The sequence below is a fragment of the Lepidochelys kempii genome, chromosome 1 (assembly GCF_965140285.1).
Source record: "Lepidochelys kempii isolate rLepKem1 chromosome 1, rLepKem1.hap1, whole genome shotgun sequence".
Taxonomy (NCBI): Eukaryota; Metazoa; Chordata; order Testudines; family Cheloniidae; genus Lepidochelys; species Lepidochelys kempii.
Window position 1 is genome coordinate 286057895 of NC_136380.1, and position 17010 is coordinate 286074904.

The 17010-nt window shown below is 37.8% G+C and overlaps 1 protein-coding gene across 5 annotated transcripts in view; it reads left to right on the forward strand.

Annotated features, from left to right (window-relative positions):
- The window catches only part of ZFC3H1 (zinc finger C3H1-type containing), a 59302-nt gene extending 43546 nt beyond the window's left edge, over window positions 1-15756 (forward strand). For 4 of the 5 annotated variants that reach the window (XM_073327771.2, XM_073327774.2, XM_073327773.1 and 1 more), the window contains 12 exons: window positions 1401-1638; window positions 3039-3144; window positions 3233-3431; window positions 3951-4045; window positions 4985-5095; window positions 7838-7942; window positions 8053-8218; window positions 10054-10154; window positions 11779-11880; window positions 12479-12518; window positions 14621-14683; window positions 14810-15756. In XM_073327771.2, the coding sequence (XP_073183872.1) occupies window positions 1401-1638; window positions 3039-3144; window positions 3233-3431; window positions 3951-4045; window positions 4985-5095; window positions 7838-7942; window positions 8053-8218; window positions 10054-10154; window positions 11779-11880; window positions 12479-12518; window positions 14621-14683; window positions 14810-14947 (1464 nt within the window). In that variant the 3' untranslated portion in view covers window positions 14948-15756. Of the gene's footprint in view, window positions 1-1400; window positions 1639-3038; window positions 3145-3232; window positions 3432-3950; window positions 4046-4984; window positions 5096-7458; window positions 7813-7837; window positions 7943-8052; window positions 8219-10053; window positions 10155-11778; window positions 11881-12478; window positions 12519-14620; window positions 14684-14809 lie in introns of those variants that run through there. The other variant, XM_073327775.2, reaches the window with a different exon arrangement.
- The last annotated feature ends 1254 nt before the right edge of the window (window positions 15757-17010 follow it).

Here is a 17010-nt window from a genome sequence, read left to right on the forward strand (position 1 = left end):
ATTGGAGGGATGCTTTTGTGCATGTGTTAATAAGGCAGATTTTGATTAAATTTTTAAAACTTTTTTAAAACGAGGAGAATTCCCTCTTGATTGCATGAATTGTTGCTAAAAGACTGTCTTTAAAAAAAAGTTTATTGAATTTTTATCTTACAACTTGGAACATGTATTGCAAAGTAGCAACATTGATTGTTACAGTTTGTGAGGTATCTTTATTCATTATCCTAATTTAATAGTCCAAGGCCCTTTCAAGCCAATCTAGTGTTGGTGATTTCTTAACAATTTTTACAAAAATTATTTTAAATACTGTGTTTAATATTTGAACCATTGTAAAATTTTGGGTGATATTTTAACTTCTTTGGGTGGCGGAATTATTTATTTGTCCTTCGTTCCTTGTCCTTTACATCATCCTTTGAAAACATTATGCATGTGTGTGATTTTGTTTTCTTTTCACTTTCCACAATCAATAGAGGAGTTAGTGGTCCTTTTCCATGGCTGCAAAAAACACAGCAATGACAGGGCTTTGCTACTTATATGTGAAATGTAGAAAGATGTCCTGAAAGACTAGTTCTGATCATTACTAGGTATGACCTGCTAGCAGTTGGAAATGGGAAACAAAACTTTGATGTCTGCTCCTAGCAAAAGGGAGATATAATAGCTGCATACTTCAGTGGTTCATGCCTACCAGCAAGGGGATTTTCTTAGTCACATGGGTTTTTAAAATTTGTTTTGTAATGCTTTTTTCTAACCCTACCAGTTTAGGTAAGTCTTTTATGTCTTGGGGCTAGTCTGCCCTAAAAATTATTCTAAACGTGATATTGTACATCTCTATTTTTTGTGCGTCATTTATTCCGGAGCATGTGTACTTCGTTCAAACACAAAGATTTTTGTCTGCCAGTCATCACATACTTTATTTCTGATGTGCCAGTCATATTAGACTATTTTCAGACTTGCATATAGCACTAGTAGCAGAGTCTGAAGGCGTACTACTGCCCTCAGTGACATCTGTGCAAATCTGTCTTCAGGTAAATAGATAGGATAGAATACGTGCAGGGAGAAGAGATGCTGAGTACAAAGTCCATTTTTGTATGGTCACTTCACTTCTCTGAGTAAGACAGGTCCTTGTCATTGTCATCGTCTAAGCCCGTAGTATTATGCTGTTCAAGGGCCATATTACATGTTTGCCTTATGTGTACTTGAGCTGCTTCCATGAGTAAGGAGACTAGATATTGGCTCCAGGTCTGTCTTTGGGTTACCTTTCTGTCATCATGAGAGCTTTTGAGAACATGGAAACTTCACGTTTCCTCATTGTTTCTCTCATTTTCAGATCTCAAAATATACTGATCTCCTATGTAGAGCATATCAGTCAAAAATATAATCCCGTTTGTCTTTTACCTTTACAGAATGCTTTAAAATCAGCTAATGAAAAGATAATAGCAGAACGCCTCACCATAAGTGACCGCTGCTTGGCTTGGCTAGCTTATATACATCTAATTGAATTCAGTGTTCTCCCTGTTAAGTTTTATGATCCTGCTAATGCCAACCCTTCAAGGATAATGAACAAAGAGCCGTTTTTAATACCATGGCAAACAGTTCAAGATGTGAAGACCAATCCTGATATGTTGTTAGCTGTGTTTGAAGGTAAGTTATTTACTACATAACTTTGCTGCTGCACTGCTGCTCTCCTCATTCAAATGGGCAGTGCCTCTCACCTGTGGAACTCAGGATGGGAAGGAAAAGGTTTAGACTCTGATTAAACCGCTTGCTTGTTGGTGGTACAAATTATTGATGTATGAAGGAGACACACTAGCTTTTATCTTTTTCGGGGACACATCCTCTGGAGTTGGCAAGACTTACTCCTAGCATCCTGTAAGAAATTCTCCTCTCTCTGGGAATCCTCATGTCCTCATGCTCCCAGTTAAGCCTTCTGTGGTGAAGTCATGGCTTCAGGCAGGGCAGTGGGAAGTGAAGCCCCAGCTTGAGTCCAACTCAAAAGCCCCATGGACTAATAGATCCAGTGTTTGTGGCTTGCAACAGTGTGCATAGGTCACCCTTCGAGGTTCCTGAAAAGCTGCTGATAGCTAGGTTTGGAAGGATTAGTTTTTATTGGTAAATTATCTGAAAACTTCATTTCACGGAACACACAGATCCACAAAAATTTCTATTGATGAAGAACAAAATTTACAGATAGGCAAAGTAAGAAAATGCCACTAGAGAACTTATTGGAGTTGGATTTAAGGACTTTTTTAAAATTCTTTTTTAAATATTTTGATGACATGATGACAAGTTGTGTTTAACGGTTATAAAGCTTTAACTTTCTGAACCTCAACATCTACGGTCATTAAATAATTCTGATCTCCCCCACATACCTTCCCACAACTGTGAATATTTTTAAGGATTTTTTATTTAAATTAACATTGATTTTTTTTCAGTCAGAATTACTTTTTTTAATAAAAGTCAAATTCTACCCAGGCTACCTGTACCATGTCTTGGACTTGACTTGGTGCTTGAAGGTGGTCTCGGCAGTTGTGGTGGGGGTAGAGGGAGTCCACTAGAAAGGTGCTGCACCAAGGGATTCGAGCCTCTATGCTCTAGTGATTCCTCAGCTCAGGAGAGTGGGGAGGAAAGCTGAAAGTTGAAATGAAGTCCTTGTTGCACAAAAACTAAAGAAAAACTTTTATAAAACAAAGTGGTTGGGAGAAATTGAACCACTTGCTTGTGCTGCTGCTGAATTTCTGGTATCCTGAAATGAAGGGAGGGACTTAATCCTGGAGCCTCCGCTAAGAACATGGCAGCCCGTCTGAATTCCACAGGTGAGAGGCATTACCAGAAAATTATTAGGTAAGAAAGTCTTCATTCTCGAATTACACGTTAACTATCTGAAAACAACTTTTCCGAAGGTCACGTTTCCTTTCCCTAATTCATAGGTAAAAATCAACTTAAACGTGTTGTATAGATTTGTGTAAAACTTAACTTATTTAAATCTGTATTTAAGCTTATATTTACAGGCTTGATTTTAAACTTTTTTTGTCTCTTTTTAGATGCAGTACAAACATGTACTGATGAAAATCTTGGAGCTGATGAAAGAATAGCTATCTGCCTTCCACTTTACAGAAACATGATTGCTCTGCAGCAGTTACTGGAAAGGTAAGAACAGGTTACCAGACAGAACACTTGTATAAGGATATTTAGTTCAGCACTTTCTTTTTTTAAACTTTTAACTGTTTTATTTAAGGTGGGAGGCTGCTATAGAACTGTGCATCTCATTGCTGGAGTTATGCCCTGTCAACTGTCAGTTGCTGGAAGCGCTGGTTACTTTATACTTGCGGATGGAACAGCATGACAAAGCCTATGCTGTGTGGCTTACAGCATTTGAGAAAAATCCTCAAAATGCCCAAGTTTTTTATCATATGTGCAAATTTCTCATCTCCCAGGTAAAAAAACACCCTCATTGGTTTTGCGGCTTATGTATTCTGTAAAATGAGTATATTTGTACCTTGCAATATGTAGTTAATACTAATACTTAGCACTCTTGTAGTATTTTCAATCTTGAAAGCACTTAACAAAATGTAACTAACACTTGCAAAATACCTGTGATGTGTCATCCTCATTTTATAGTTGGGGAAATAGGAGCAGGGAAATTGAGTAACTTGCGCAAGCAAATAGGAAGAATTGATGTGAGAATTGGGTTCAGAACTTGAGTAACTGACTCCCAGTCCTGTGTCCAGACCGCATCCTTGTGCAAGAAAAGTAGAAGATGTCACAATGTAAACGCATTAGTGCATTATCTCGTCTCTTCCTGTTACCTGCCCTTTGATATAATTTAATTATATTGCTCCTTGAAAGATTCAAGGGAAAGTACTCCTTTAAGAAATAGTTTAATGAATTTTTTTAACTTATGTGCTGTAGGCTGACAGAAGTCTTACGTAATGTCTAATTTACTTTTAAAACAGAAAAGGGCAGACAGTATTCCTCCATTGTTTCAAGAATTTGTCGCAGCCTTCTTTGAGAATGTATGTCAGGAACACAGTCCCATGGATCTATTACGGTAGGATTGGAGAAGGCATTATTTAATTCATACTGATATAATTATGGTGTCATATAATACAATAAATTGTAAAGTATCTGATTTTTATTAAAATTGCAAAACTATCAACGGACTCGTTCCCACAAAAGCAAGGCAATCTAGAGTTGTTAAAACTCCATTTTTAATTTACATTGTGTCTACGTTTTACAATCCATTAGATATTGCACTGTTCTAAGGTTTGCACTTTCCTTATTTAACCATGTCATTTCTGATCATTTAATCTGAGCAGTGCAAGGTAGTTTACAGTTAAGTTGGTCTTTGTTTATTTTAACATCTACTGGTGGTTTCATTTCCTTGATTTTTGGGATGAGGAATAGAAATATGCTGAATATTTAGGCCAAAAATATTAAAGTGGTGTGCCTAAAATTACACTCCTAAATCTGTTTAGGTACCTGCATAAAGCCCCAATCCAGTTATGCGCGTAACTTTAAGCACAAGAGTAGCTCCATTCAAATCAAATAAACCTGAATTTCACCTTCAGTTTTTATATACTGTCAGCTTAATGGTGGTAATGGAATTTTTATTTTTTCCACAAGCTGATCAAACGTAGATAATTTTCAGTTATAAAGGGTTGACATACATATAATATGAAAAAGGAAACATATGTCTGCATCAAGAACAGATGTAAAGAAGCTCAGTGTTCGCAGTTTTTATATAGTCTAGTATCTTTCTTGATGCAGAATAAAAAGAAAAAAGGAGGATGTTTTTTAAAATTGCTGTTTAGATTTTATAAGCCTAAGTAATATTTTTAGAAAGCTGATGCTAGGTACACATTATCTATTTTGAATGTGAGGTGTGAAGTGTATTTCTAAAGTATACCAGTAAATATTTGTCTGGTCAGGATTATTTCTATATATGAGAAGCAGTTCATGTTCAAGTATGTGCATATTTTTGTTTTAGGTATCTCTTGAATTTTCCAATGCCAATTGAATTTACATCACCTCTGTATAAAGGACATCTTACAGATGATATTTTAAACCAGCAAGTACCATTTTTGTGGCAGATCTACTGGTGAGAATTTTTATAGCCTCTGAAAAATGAACAGTAAACAGTGGATTTTATAATTTAAGAGTGCATTGTACATACTTAAGTGTGTATTATATTGGGTTCTTTCTGAATGACTAATCCACCAGTCCTTCTAGAAGCTTCCCTGGCTGCTGCAGAACCGGGATAGATTTATGGAGCTGTAAATGAGGATGTCATCAAAGGCTCACACTTGGGAAAAGTTCCAGAGGTTCTGTCCTTGCTGTGCCAGAACATGGCTGTGGCTTATCTCTACCAAAAGTGCCAGTGACTTTTTTTTAAACTTTTCTTCCTTTCTCTGTTTCAGCTATCTCCACTTCTCGTTCTAGGTTTTTCCCATTTCCCTATTTTGCCTTTGCTTGGTTCTTCAGCATTCTTCTTCCCCAGCCTCGTTGGCCCAGTCTTCCTATAGTAAGGACATGCATGTTCTAAAAGTTGGGACTTTCCAGAGACAGATCTCTTCTCAACAAAAGAAAATGCCACGGACATGGTTTTCCTCAAGAAGAAAGCGATGTGTAAAGGTGACAGATCCCAGTCATGCACTTATGATCTACTTTGTTTTTCCTATTGTTGCGTCTGAAAGCAAGGATATTCAAGATTTGCCAGGAGAAGATACTAGCTGTCATGGTAACACCCAGGCAGCCAAAGAGGACCCTTCTTTTAGTATAGGCAATGTCATTGGGATACTCTCTTGTGCTGTCATGGAAGAAGCCTACTTCATGGTCTGGCTTTATGCCATCTCCATGATTGACTGCATGGCTTTTTGAATAGAGAGGCTGAGCTAGGATAACTCTCCAAATGAATGCTTACTTACTGGTGGAAGGTTTCTTTGAAGCTAGCAAAGATTAAAACCCTCCCCTCGAAGCGTACATCTGCTGTTTTACCTAGCTGCATTTGTTGCATTGTTTCAGATTAGATGGTAAGCTGTTTGGAGAAGGAATTGTGCATCTCTCAGTACCTAGTACAATGAGGCCTCCATGATACACTGTTCTTTTTTGCATGTTATTTATTATTTGTATCAGAAGGGAGGGATAGCTCAGTGGTTTTAGCACTGGCCTGCTAAACCCAGGGTTGTGAGTTCAATCCTTGAAGGGGCCATTTAGGGATCTGGGGCAAAAAAAATTGGGGATTGGTCCTGTTTTGAGCTGCGGGTTGGACTAGATGATCTCCTGAGGTCCCTTCCAACTCTGATATTCTATGATTCTGTGCTACAACTAATATGCACCAGGATTCAGTATATCCTGAATTTTATTCAGGACAACACATCCCCTTTAGCACTGGGAATAAGTATACTGAAGATTCATCAAGCACCTATGGACAACTTGCTGTCTGGACAGTGAGCTCAGTCTTGCATTCCACATACACGTTTTTAGCTTCTTGAATCATAAAAACAATCTATGCCTGCCATGATTAGGAAACACCCATTTTAGAAGCCTTGTACATCATGTAGGCACAGACCATCCCCTCATATGAGTCTGTATCTTATTTCCTATCCATGATTGATGTTTCTAAGAATAATAAATTTCATCAAGGAGAATCATTGAGCTTTATCAGCCTTCTTGATAAAGTTGAGCTGTACAGCATCTTTAGCTATGCCCTGCTGAGCTGTGAAGACAAATCTTAAACGATGGAAGGACTCAGGAAGTCAGCAGGTGCCTCTCTTTCCTTTTCAGATGCAAAGGACAAATGATTTCAAAGTTCATCTTGTCAGGTGCATTGCTGTATTATACAATCACACAAAGTGGAAATACCAAAACCTGAAAGGATCAAGGAGCAACAACATTCACTTGGAAAGAGCATGTGACTTTTGTGACTAGTGACTTGGTCCTTTGTTCACACCTTCTCCAAGTACTATACACAGGGCCTTTGGTTATCCACTGTGCTGCCTTTGACATCGTTCTTCATGCTGTGCCAGAGGGCTCATTTAGCTATCTAGTTATATTTCATTGCTATACTCTCCCGCTCCCCCCTCCAGTTTGTGAATGCATTTTTTTCTTATAACCTACTTAGCCAAAGACTTCTTAGCAAACTCCTAGCTAAACCCCTAAGCATAGATTGGTGGATGAGTGTCTGTCAGAAATTTCTCCTCTGTTAATCTCTCATCTTGGAAAAGTTATGTCCATCAGTCTAATCCTCCCCTTCTTCTGGGAGCAGAAAAACAATATTAAATGTTTATTGACCATTGTTTGACTTTTTTTTTTCTTGCTCTTCTTAGGGGAGGGTGTCCATATATTTGCTGTTTACTGTTTCCCCTCCAGTGTTGTTTCTGAACCCTTAGTGTTTAACTAGCAATCATAGTTAAATTGCTATGTACATTTAATTATACATTTTGGAATTTTGTTGTTGTGGAGCTTTCCAGAGGGAAACTCTGGTTACCTGTCTCCAGTCTGCAGCAGTCAGAGAACACTCTTAGGTAAGGATTGGCAGAAAGAAAGGTACTTTTCAAGAGTAGAAATGTACAGGTAAGAGAAACTTTTAATCTTTATTTAAATGCATTATAAATACCTATTTAGTTTACAAACTATTAGTCGTTAACTGCTGAAAGATTAGTCATTTTTATAAATTATAACTGATAAAATTGAAATTGGGCTTATTTTAGCAATATTAATGATTTCACTTCTGCCTTTGTGAAATGTTAAACTCTGCATTGTCCTTCTCTCTTTTATTTAATATACAAAATAAGAGCAAACCCACTAAGGCATAATGCTTTTTAACTTTTAAAACAAACAGTTTATGCCAGTCTCTTCATGCAAGTGTTGGTGAAGCATTGGATGCTTATGAAGCAGCTCTAGGAGCAGTGATGCAGCAGGAAACGGTGCAGAACATTTGGATGGAGTAAGTTTAAATGAAGGGGGGAAAGCTACCTAATTTCACAGTTGTAAAACTAAGGCCTTTGGAAGTGTCAATGTGGTTTTCTTTTGTTTTTTTTTGTTTTTTTTTTGCAGTTACCTTGTTTTTCTCAATAGCAAAGTTGTTGGATCCAACAATAAAGTTCAAGAATTCAAGCTTTTTACTGATCTAGTGAACAGATGTCTAGTTACAGTTCCCACCCGATACCCTATTCCTTTTAGCACTGCTGATTACTGGACCAATTATGAGTTTCATAATAGGGTAAGAATTTTCAGTAACCAATTGTATGTAAAAATGTGTGTTGCTAATGACCTTTTAGCAAATGTTCTTAACTAACTTATTGAGTTAGAGCACTCCAAGCTTATATTTTCTCTTAGCATTTCCCAGTTTCTTAAAAAATGTGAATTTAGGGAAGAGAGTGAATAAGCAGTGAACAAGGGAGACTTTTCTGAGCATGGAGGGCATAAAGATAAATGGAAAAAATTGTTTGGAAGAGTGGTAGGAGAAGGAAGAAATTAGAACAGAAATATTGTTGGTAACAAGATTATATGCGTTCTTAAAGGTGAGGTTGAGCTGGAATTAAATCCAGTGAGACAAAAAGTGAAGAAATTTAAGGAGGAAGTTGCTCTACACCAGCAAGACAGCAATATCACATCAGCAATGAAATTTTTAAATAAATTGGGGCGATGAGAAGAGGATAAGACTAAAGAGAAAGTTATAGTAGTTAAGGCAAAATTTGATCGGAGTGGATGTGTGTGTTTGCAGAGAGGAAAAGATAGGGTGTTTTTTGTTTCTGTTTTGGTCATGAGAGGAAGAGACTTCATGGTGTGCAGTGGAAAAAGTCTACAAAGAGGGTGGCTATAATAGTGGGAGACTGGAAGGGTACTGGAGTTGTGACTTCATTTTTTTTTTAAGGGGGTAGTTCAGCAAAATTAGGAGGTAAGACCATTTTGGAGGGTGTGTGGAGTGGCAACAAGGCATCCAAGATGGGATGTCTGAGAGATGGTTGGAGATAAATGAATGTGAAGAGGGAAGAGTGGGAAGAGGTAGTGTTGGGAATTATCTAGATAGAGGTGGTAGTTAAAATTTATGGGAATGGATAAGGTCCAAGTGTAAAAGAGGAGCTAGCACAAAATCTCAAGGGATAGCAACAAGAAAGGAGAGAGTAAGTCCCTGAAATATGCTTAAGGAATGATCAGCAAGATAGAAGAACCTGGAGCACTCAGAGGGCAATTCTACCTAAATAACTATCTGAAACGCTTCCTTCAGAACTGTTTCAGGACAGAACAAGTGATTTGATAGTGTCACTGTATGGGCACGCGTGCCCTAATGCAGTAAAGTATAAGGATTTTTTGTCTGAATAACACTACATACTAATGTATTACTTACTATCTAGTAATTAAACAATTCCATGCCATCTCCTTCCCTGTTCCGTAAGAGATTTCATATGTTTACTTGGCTAGTGTAAATTGGTATAGTTCACTGACTTCAACGGAACTATGACAAATTCCGTAAGCTAAGTATATGGCCTTATTGTTTAGTTGTAGGGCACCCTGTGCTGCTGCTGTGAAGGACATTGAGCAAATTGTTCAAAACTTGTGTTTATACAGTTACGACAGAAGTTGCTAAATTTGAATGGAAATCCTGCTGGATGGGTGTGTGAGTGTCTTTTTAATTGGGAAAGAATATAGTGTTATACACACATGGTAACATTTTCAAAAGTGCCGGAATAACGTAGCTGCTTTTGAAAATTTTACTCATGAAGTTTAAGCTGAAAAAATCCTCATCTTGAGCATCATCTATTTTGAGTTTTATTAATTTTTTACAATAATAATTGTGACTTTGCTAATCTGAAGACCACATTTCTTTCTGGAGGCTGGGGGGGAAGTTTCACTGTAATGGACTTGAGATTTTATTCAGTTTAAAAATTAAACTTCTAGGTAAAATATAGTAATTGTTTCTGCCAAATAAACAGTTATTGTTAAGGTTCATGCTTAAGATTCATGTTCCAATAATTGTATTTCTCATCAAAATTACCAGCAACTAGAATTCATACCCTTTTAAATTGGATTCACTTTTATCTTTGAATTTTACAGGTAATTTTCTTTTATTTGAGCTGTGTTCCAAAGTCTCAACATTCCAAAACCTTGGAACGGTTTTGCTCTTCTATGCCTACCAATCCTGGACTTGCACTGAGGTAGGAAAATAAACTTAAGGGTGTATATTGCTAACCAGTTCTATGTCTCTTAAGACTAGTTCGCGCTGTTGCAGTTGGGAATTCAATGTATTAAAAAAAAAACAAAAAACACTCCAAAACTTGAACAAAGTTCTTTGTATAAGAGTCTAGCAAAGGAGAGGTTCAGGTTCAGTATATCCATGTATCGGCCAGAATACAAGTAAAATTCCTTTTAAAATAAATGCTTGGTATGAACATCTTTTAATATAATAGGAGAGAGAGAGAGAATAAAGACAAGTGTTGTGGTGACCAGTAAAATGTAGGTGTTTGAAAAGAGGACAAGTTAATAAACTGCAATTACTCCTTTTCTGCATCCTGCCGAAGAACACCCTGGCATTTTGGCATCTTACCAGTCGTATCCCAGTGCCTGACAGAATTCTGTTCCATCTACAGAAGGGCTAAAAAGTGACTTAAAAGTATTGGTAACTTTCATCGTGCTATCTGGGGTGTGTGGTCAGAAGGCTAGACGCTCCAGACTCTCTTTTTGGAGTGAGTAGAGAAACACTAGGGAAAAGTTAAATGTTTTTTAAGACATACAACCACTGTCTATTCAAAATGTTGCTTCAACAGAGGACAAAGAATATGTAGATACGTTGGAGTGTGATAGGGCTGGTTTGAACCCTACCTTAACATTTGTTCAGATTTTTTTTATAAAAAAATTATAATTTGTCTTTAATTTCTTCTTTCCTGTTTATAAGAATTTTCAGTTGATGCAACAGATGGGAATGATTCGTATTTATGAAATGTTTCAAAATGCATATTTACTCAGACTGGGCATAGCTCTAAAAAAGGCATTGTTATTTGTCGTGTACATCTATAGCTTAAATGGTCAGCTTCTTATTTTATAGGCTGAGAAATCCCAGAGCTCTCCCTTTTCCTTGTTATGGATCAATGGCCGGAAATCTTTTAATATTTTTTAAATGACACACAAGATTAAATGGCTGGATTTTTTTTTTTTGCAGCCAAGAAATAAATTCCTCACCAAAACCTGTTTATAATGGTACTGCTGGGATGCACTTACTAGAAATGTTTGCTACCTAAGTAGAACTTGTATCCTTTGCTAGGAGTGTCTGTATTTACATATTTCAGAGTAGCAGCCGTGTTAGTCTGTATTCACAAAAAGAAAAGGCGTACTAGTGGGACCTTAGAGACTAACCAAATAAATTGAGCATAAGCTTTCGTGAGCTACAGCTCACTTCATCGGATGCGTTCACATTTACAGACTGGATATAGAGAGATCTAATTTCATGCTGTTAGTTCCTAGACACATAAAACTGTAGATGCCATTTGAAGCTCTTTAGCATACCTCTCTTCTTGGAGTTGTATACCCACCTCACACATGCTGAAGACTAGAATTTTGACCTCTGACCTCATAGTGCACCAAGAGCATGCTTTATGTATCTCTGACCACACACTTTGTTGTGATTCCCTAAACGTTTGCCTCCAATAACTTTTTTCAGCTGACCTAGTAATTGGTGGTGTCACTATGCACATAAGTGCATCATACCTTAGATCAACATGGTTGTATCTTTAATGTAAGCTTATGATAAGAGCTGTACTTACTTCCCTTGAATGTCCTTTACAGGCTGCTTCAACAACTTTGGGAAGAGAACAATATTCAGATACTGAAACTGCAAGCCAAGATGTTTACATATAATATCCCAACATGCCTGGCCACCTGGAAAATGTAATGCAACAATCATAAACCTGTTTTCATAGATATTACTTTTGTTTATAAGGTTTGCATCACAAAGGTAAATCTGAAATGTCCTTCAAATTGGATTTATACTGGAAGGCCTTTTTTTCATTATTTTTAGACTTTCAACAGTTGGTTCAGACAGGCAGAGGTACTGACATTTTTAATGTAAAATGAATCATTTAGTTTCCATGTAGAAAAAATATATAGGCAATTATTGTTTGGATAAATATAGAAAATGTATTTTAATTATTAAATTATTGACTTCTGTCTCCTCCTCCTCTCTACCCTCCCTTTTATATATCACAATAGCAATAATCTCCATTATCCAGTGATGCTCAACTGATCATTTTCTTCAGTGTTTGTTCATAATGGGGAACCACTGAAATGTCTTGCTCATGTAAGGTTGTTTTAAAAAATGGCTACTTTTTTTTTCTTCTTCGTTCTTTTCACTATAGATTATCATCATTGGAAGTTAGTCTGTTACTTTCAGGGCGTTTGCAATCCCATCCCACAATCAATATTCTGCCAATAATGGCATTTAGTTCCGTGCATGGATAAATTATTTTTGTGTATTTCTTTTTCTCAGAGCCATTGCTGCCGAGTGCTTTCTAAAGGGACAGAGAGAGGTAAGTTAACATTGTAACTGATCATTTTAACAAAGAAAATTCTGTGAAACTGTCAGTGTACCTGGCTGCACACACAGCATAGGCCATTTTATAAAATGAAGTCTATTTTGGGGTAGTTGAAATGTTCTGGGCATAAACCAGAAACAGATACTTCAAATACAAGGAATATTTTCGGCAGCTCATTTTGCAGAATTGAATTGTGGGAGTAACAATACTTCTAACAATGTTTGAAAGAAAAACTGTATTATTAGGAGTGACACCAATTTGTACGTTGCTTAAAATTTTTTCATTATAAATAAAATGAAAATTTTTGAAGATCTCTATCATCTCCATCATTTGCAGCAGGACTTCAAATTGGCAGAGGTATGGTTCTGGTATCAGAGAGGTGTTGTTTCTGGCCTCTTGAAATTCAGTTCAGATTAGGCAGTGAAGCTGGTTAAGTTAGTCATTGGCTAGCTGTATTTCACACAGCACACTTTGTTTTGAGAAGAACAGTAACTAGAGGGTCACATACTTCATAGCTTCTGTAGGCCAAGCTCATGCAGACATTAAGGAGTCCCTGCAACATCCTCCCTAGACTACCCCCTCGACATTCCAGAAACTCTGTGTGCTCCTCCCCAACCCGCCCTTATCCTCCTGCCAGGGTTTCTGTGTGTGCCCCCCAGTTTCTTTTCTTTCTGGCTAGGAGAGTCATTCAGAGTGTCAACATATACTCTTGGGAGGATGGCCAGACCTGAGATGAGTGTGTATTGTTATGCCATCAACTGGTTCTTTGGTTTATAGACAGTTAAGGTATATCTACACTATAATTAAAAACCTACAGCTGGCCTGTGCCAGCTGACTGGGGCTTGGGCTAAAGGGCTGTTTAATTGTAACGTAGACGTTCAGGTTTGGGATGGAGCCTGGGCTCTAGGACCCTGGAAAATGGGGGAATTCCAGAGTGAGCCTGAATGTCAACACTGCAATAAAACAGCCCCTTAGCCTGAGCTCTGCGAGCCAGAGTCGGCTGACATGGGCCAGCTACAGGTATTTAATTGCAGTGTAGACATACCCATGTAGACCTGGCTGAAGTTTCTGGGTCTGCTGACCAAAGGCCAGGAGGTCTGTGGTCCCCCCGCACTTCCCCGTTTTTTGATTTTTTCAGTGTTCCCTGAAATTTGGAAGTAAATGCCACATCTGATCAAAAAGCTATCACATTACATCCAAACATACTGAGAAATGCCATCAACTTGTGTAGGCTCACTATATGGTTGGCCAAAAATACTTTTTAATAGTCCAGTAGCACTTCTTATGCACCCTCCCCAGCATCTCATTACAGTGGTTCTGAATTCTGATTCTGCCACTGATTTCCTCTGACATGGCACTTAGACAAAGAATCCCTACCCGTGAAATGGGAATAATGCTTATCCATCTGCCTCCCAGAGGTGTTCTGAGGATTAATGTCTGTACAGTGATTTGAACATAGCCTGTTCTAAAAGTGCAAGAAATGGATTAGGTGTTTCAATTTGAGGATCGGTCACTCAGACACCGCAGATTGGTGGGGACTTTCATAAACTTTGCCTTAATCTCCCTGTTCCTATCTATAAAATGGGAATAATAATAATCTGTGTCACAGGGGAGTTGTGAAAGTAAGTGCATTAATGTGTGAGACCGAGATAATACAATGATGAATGCCATACACAGAAGCCCATGAGGCAGTTAATTCTGTATGCAGTGCTGGATTTGGATGGTATGTAGTAAGCAAGACATGGGGCCACACATTGAATGATGAGGAGAAAAAGATATTGAACATCTGCTTCATTCCCTGAGCATCATGCCTCCTGTGCAATGACAGAGGCAGGGATTTTGTGGAAAAAATAGTATGTAATCATGTAATTAATCATACTAATGTGCACTCAAGGGTCAGAATTAAAGCACAGGCAGGCTTAAATCTGGCATTTCCTAACTTCTGACTGCTTGAGTTCACAACCTACATTTTCTTATAAGATTATTTTTTTGTACGCAGAAATCTTATTGAGACCGTTCTATGTGCTTTAAATGTTTGTGTTGTTTTTCTGAATACATTGAGCAGCATTATCTTGGTATTTGTTTTTATTTTACAGGTCCATCATTTATATCAGAGAGCCTTTCAGAAGTTACCTCTATGTGCAACACTGTGGAAAGATGTAATGTTTTCTCCTTATGTTTCACTTTGAGGTTTCATATAAATTTTCTGCATATCCCATATCCATAGATGTGGTGATGCTCAAGCTCTGGCTAAATCTTATATCTGCTTCCCCCATCTCTTACAGCAACTCTTGTTTGAAGCATCAGGAGGAGGTAAAACTGATAACCTGAGAAAACTAGTTTCCAAGTGCCAAGAGGTTGGAGTCAGCCTAGATGAGCTTTTAAATTTAAACACTTACAGAACAGAAAGCAAGAATCACTGAATGCTGGCGTGCAGTCAGTCCTAAGTCCTATTAAATGCCAAAATCATTTGAATGAATCTTCAGGCTGATCCATGCCTAAGCTCTGTGTCAGGCAGATGAGCATTGCTGAGCATATCAAGTCTCCAATCTGCTTTCCTTGAACCTGGAAGCAATTAACATGACCCTCCTCTCTCTGGATAATTGAACTCCCTGTTTGGCCTGCTTCTGGGCCCTGCCAGAATCTCATAACATCATGTACGTAAGTATAGTTAATCAAAATGACAGACTTTTTTTTAATGTTTTCCTTTTATTTTCCTTTTTCTTTATCTTGTGCTGTTCCTGATTCACTTGACACTCTCGCTGATGCCTGAGAGATCTGTGTTTGGGGTTAAGTACTGGACTGTGTTTACAGTAAAAAGCAAGCAGTCCACTTTGGTTTTTTCCTTTTTTAAACCTTTTTGAGATTTTTTTCATTACAGGATTTAAAACAAAAGCAGCCGCTCTTAAGGAAAGCGTAACTGCCAGGGCCTCAAGTATGCTTCTTGCACTTGAAGGCTCTAAGAGGGTTGTTTACTGCCCTTTCTGCATTCTGGACTCATGGCAGAGACTATTAAACTTGAAGATTAAAGAAACTATTGCAAATGCCAGTGCATCAGAAAAAAGAGTGGTCAATTATTATGTGCAATTTTTTTGTAAAGAAATTTTAATTTATAATAAAGTTTAACAGTTTAAAGAACAGTTAATATTGAACTGTTTTGTATTAAGATACTACTCTGTAGTATTAGTTGTTTATACAAAGATATTTTGAATATAAGTTAACTTTTAAGAAAGCTGTTGTCTTTATTATTTGTTCTCTATTAATCACATGAAAATGGGATTGAGATAGTCACAGTTATTGTGACTGGGAAATATTTTTCATATCCACAAAAGATCTTTCCTCCTTCTGCCACAGATACAAACACTTTATCATGGTTTGACAGTCACCACTGACAGCACTTATTCCAGCCCTACAAAATACAAGATACTGTGTCATAGAAACTGACATTTTTTAATTCCATAATTCTATCCTTTAATGATATAGGACTTTGAGAAAGGGCCTCCTGACACACACTACAAAATGGGATATTTCTGCCACTCCAGTGAACTGACAAGCATTTGCTGGAACTGGTCACGTGGTACTAGTTCCCTCCCTTGTATCCATGTGCAAATCAAATTACACCTCCCCATTCTCCCCCTACCAGACTGGGCGGGTGGGGGCGGGGGAAAGAGCTCAGGGCTTCCCCCCTGCAGCAGGGGTGGTGGGACTTGGGGCTTCTTCCCTGCAGGGAGCGGGGGGTCTAATGGCTTTAGCCTCATGGGGGTGCATTGTGGCAGAGGCCCTGCGCCCTGGCAGGTGCCACCCCACGGGGCAGATTGAGAGTCGCAAGACATGGACAAATTTCTGAAGATTATGTGGCTCAGAGGGTCAGTAAGATTGGCCATTCCTGTACTATTACTTCCATATGAATAATTTGTACAGGTGCCACAAAGATGATTTGATCACAAATCGGAGGGTAGGTAATCCTCAAATTTGGAAATGAGGGGAGATGGTTCATGACATCAGTTCATTAACAATTATTTTTTCTTGAAGTTTGTGGTTCTTGGATGCGCCAAGGTAATCTTGCCTTAAGTGGAAAAAATACCAGTCCTAAACCAGGGCAACAGGGAAAGATTCTGTTCTTCCACATACTTATACACCTGATTTATAGAAACAAGTAAAACTTCAAATAATTGCCTGTTCAAAAAGACTGGTTATTACATTTATTGTTTCGGTAAGGCAGCATCAGAAAAAAATCTAACAATAAATCCAAGCTCTGTTTTAGTTAAACGAAGTCAGAAGTGCTCAAAACTATTTAGTTTTGAATGAATCTGATGTAGACCACACAGTAGGAAATTAAAATACAATCAATGTTTTGTTCTGTTCAAAATATTAAAAGCCTCGGTATGAAAGTTTTTAGCATGTGCTACATAAGTATTTTTTCAAAATGCATTTAAAACTTCATTAATGACTGACAGCATCCATGGCATTTTTATGTATGCCCTAT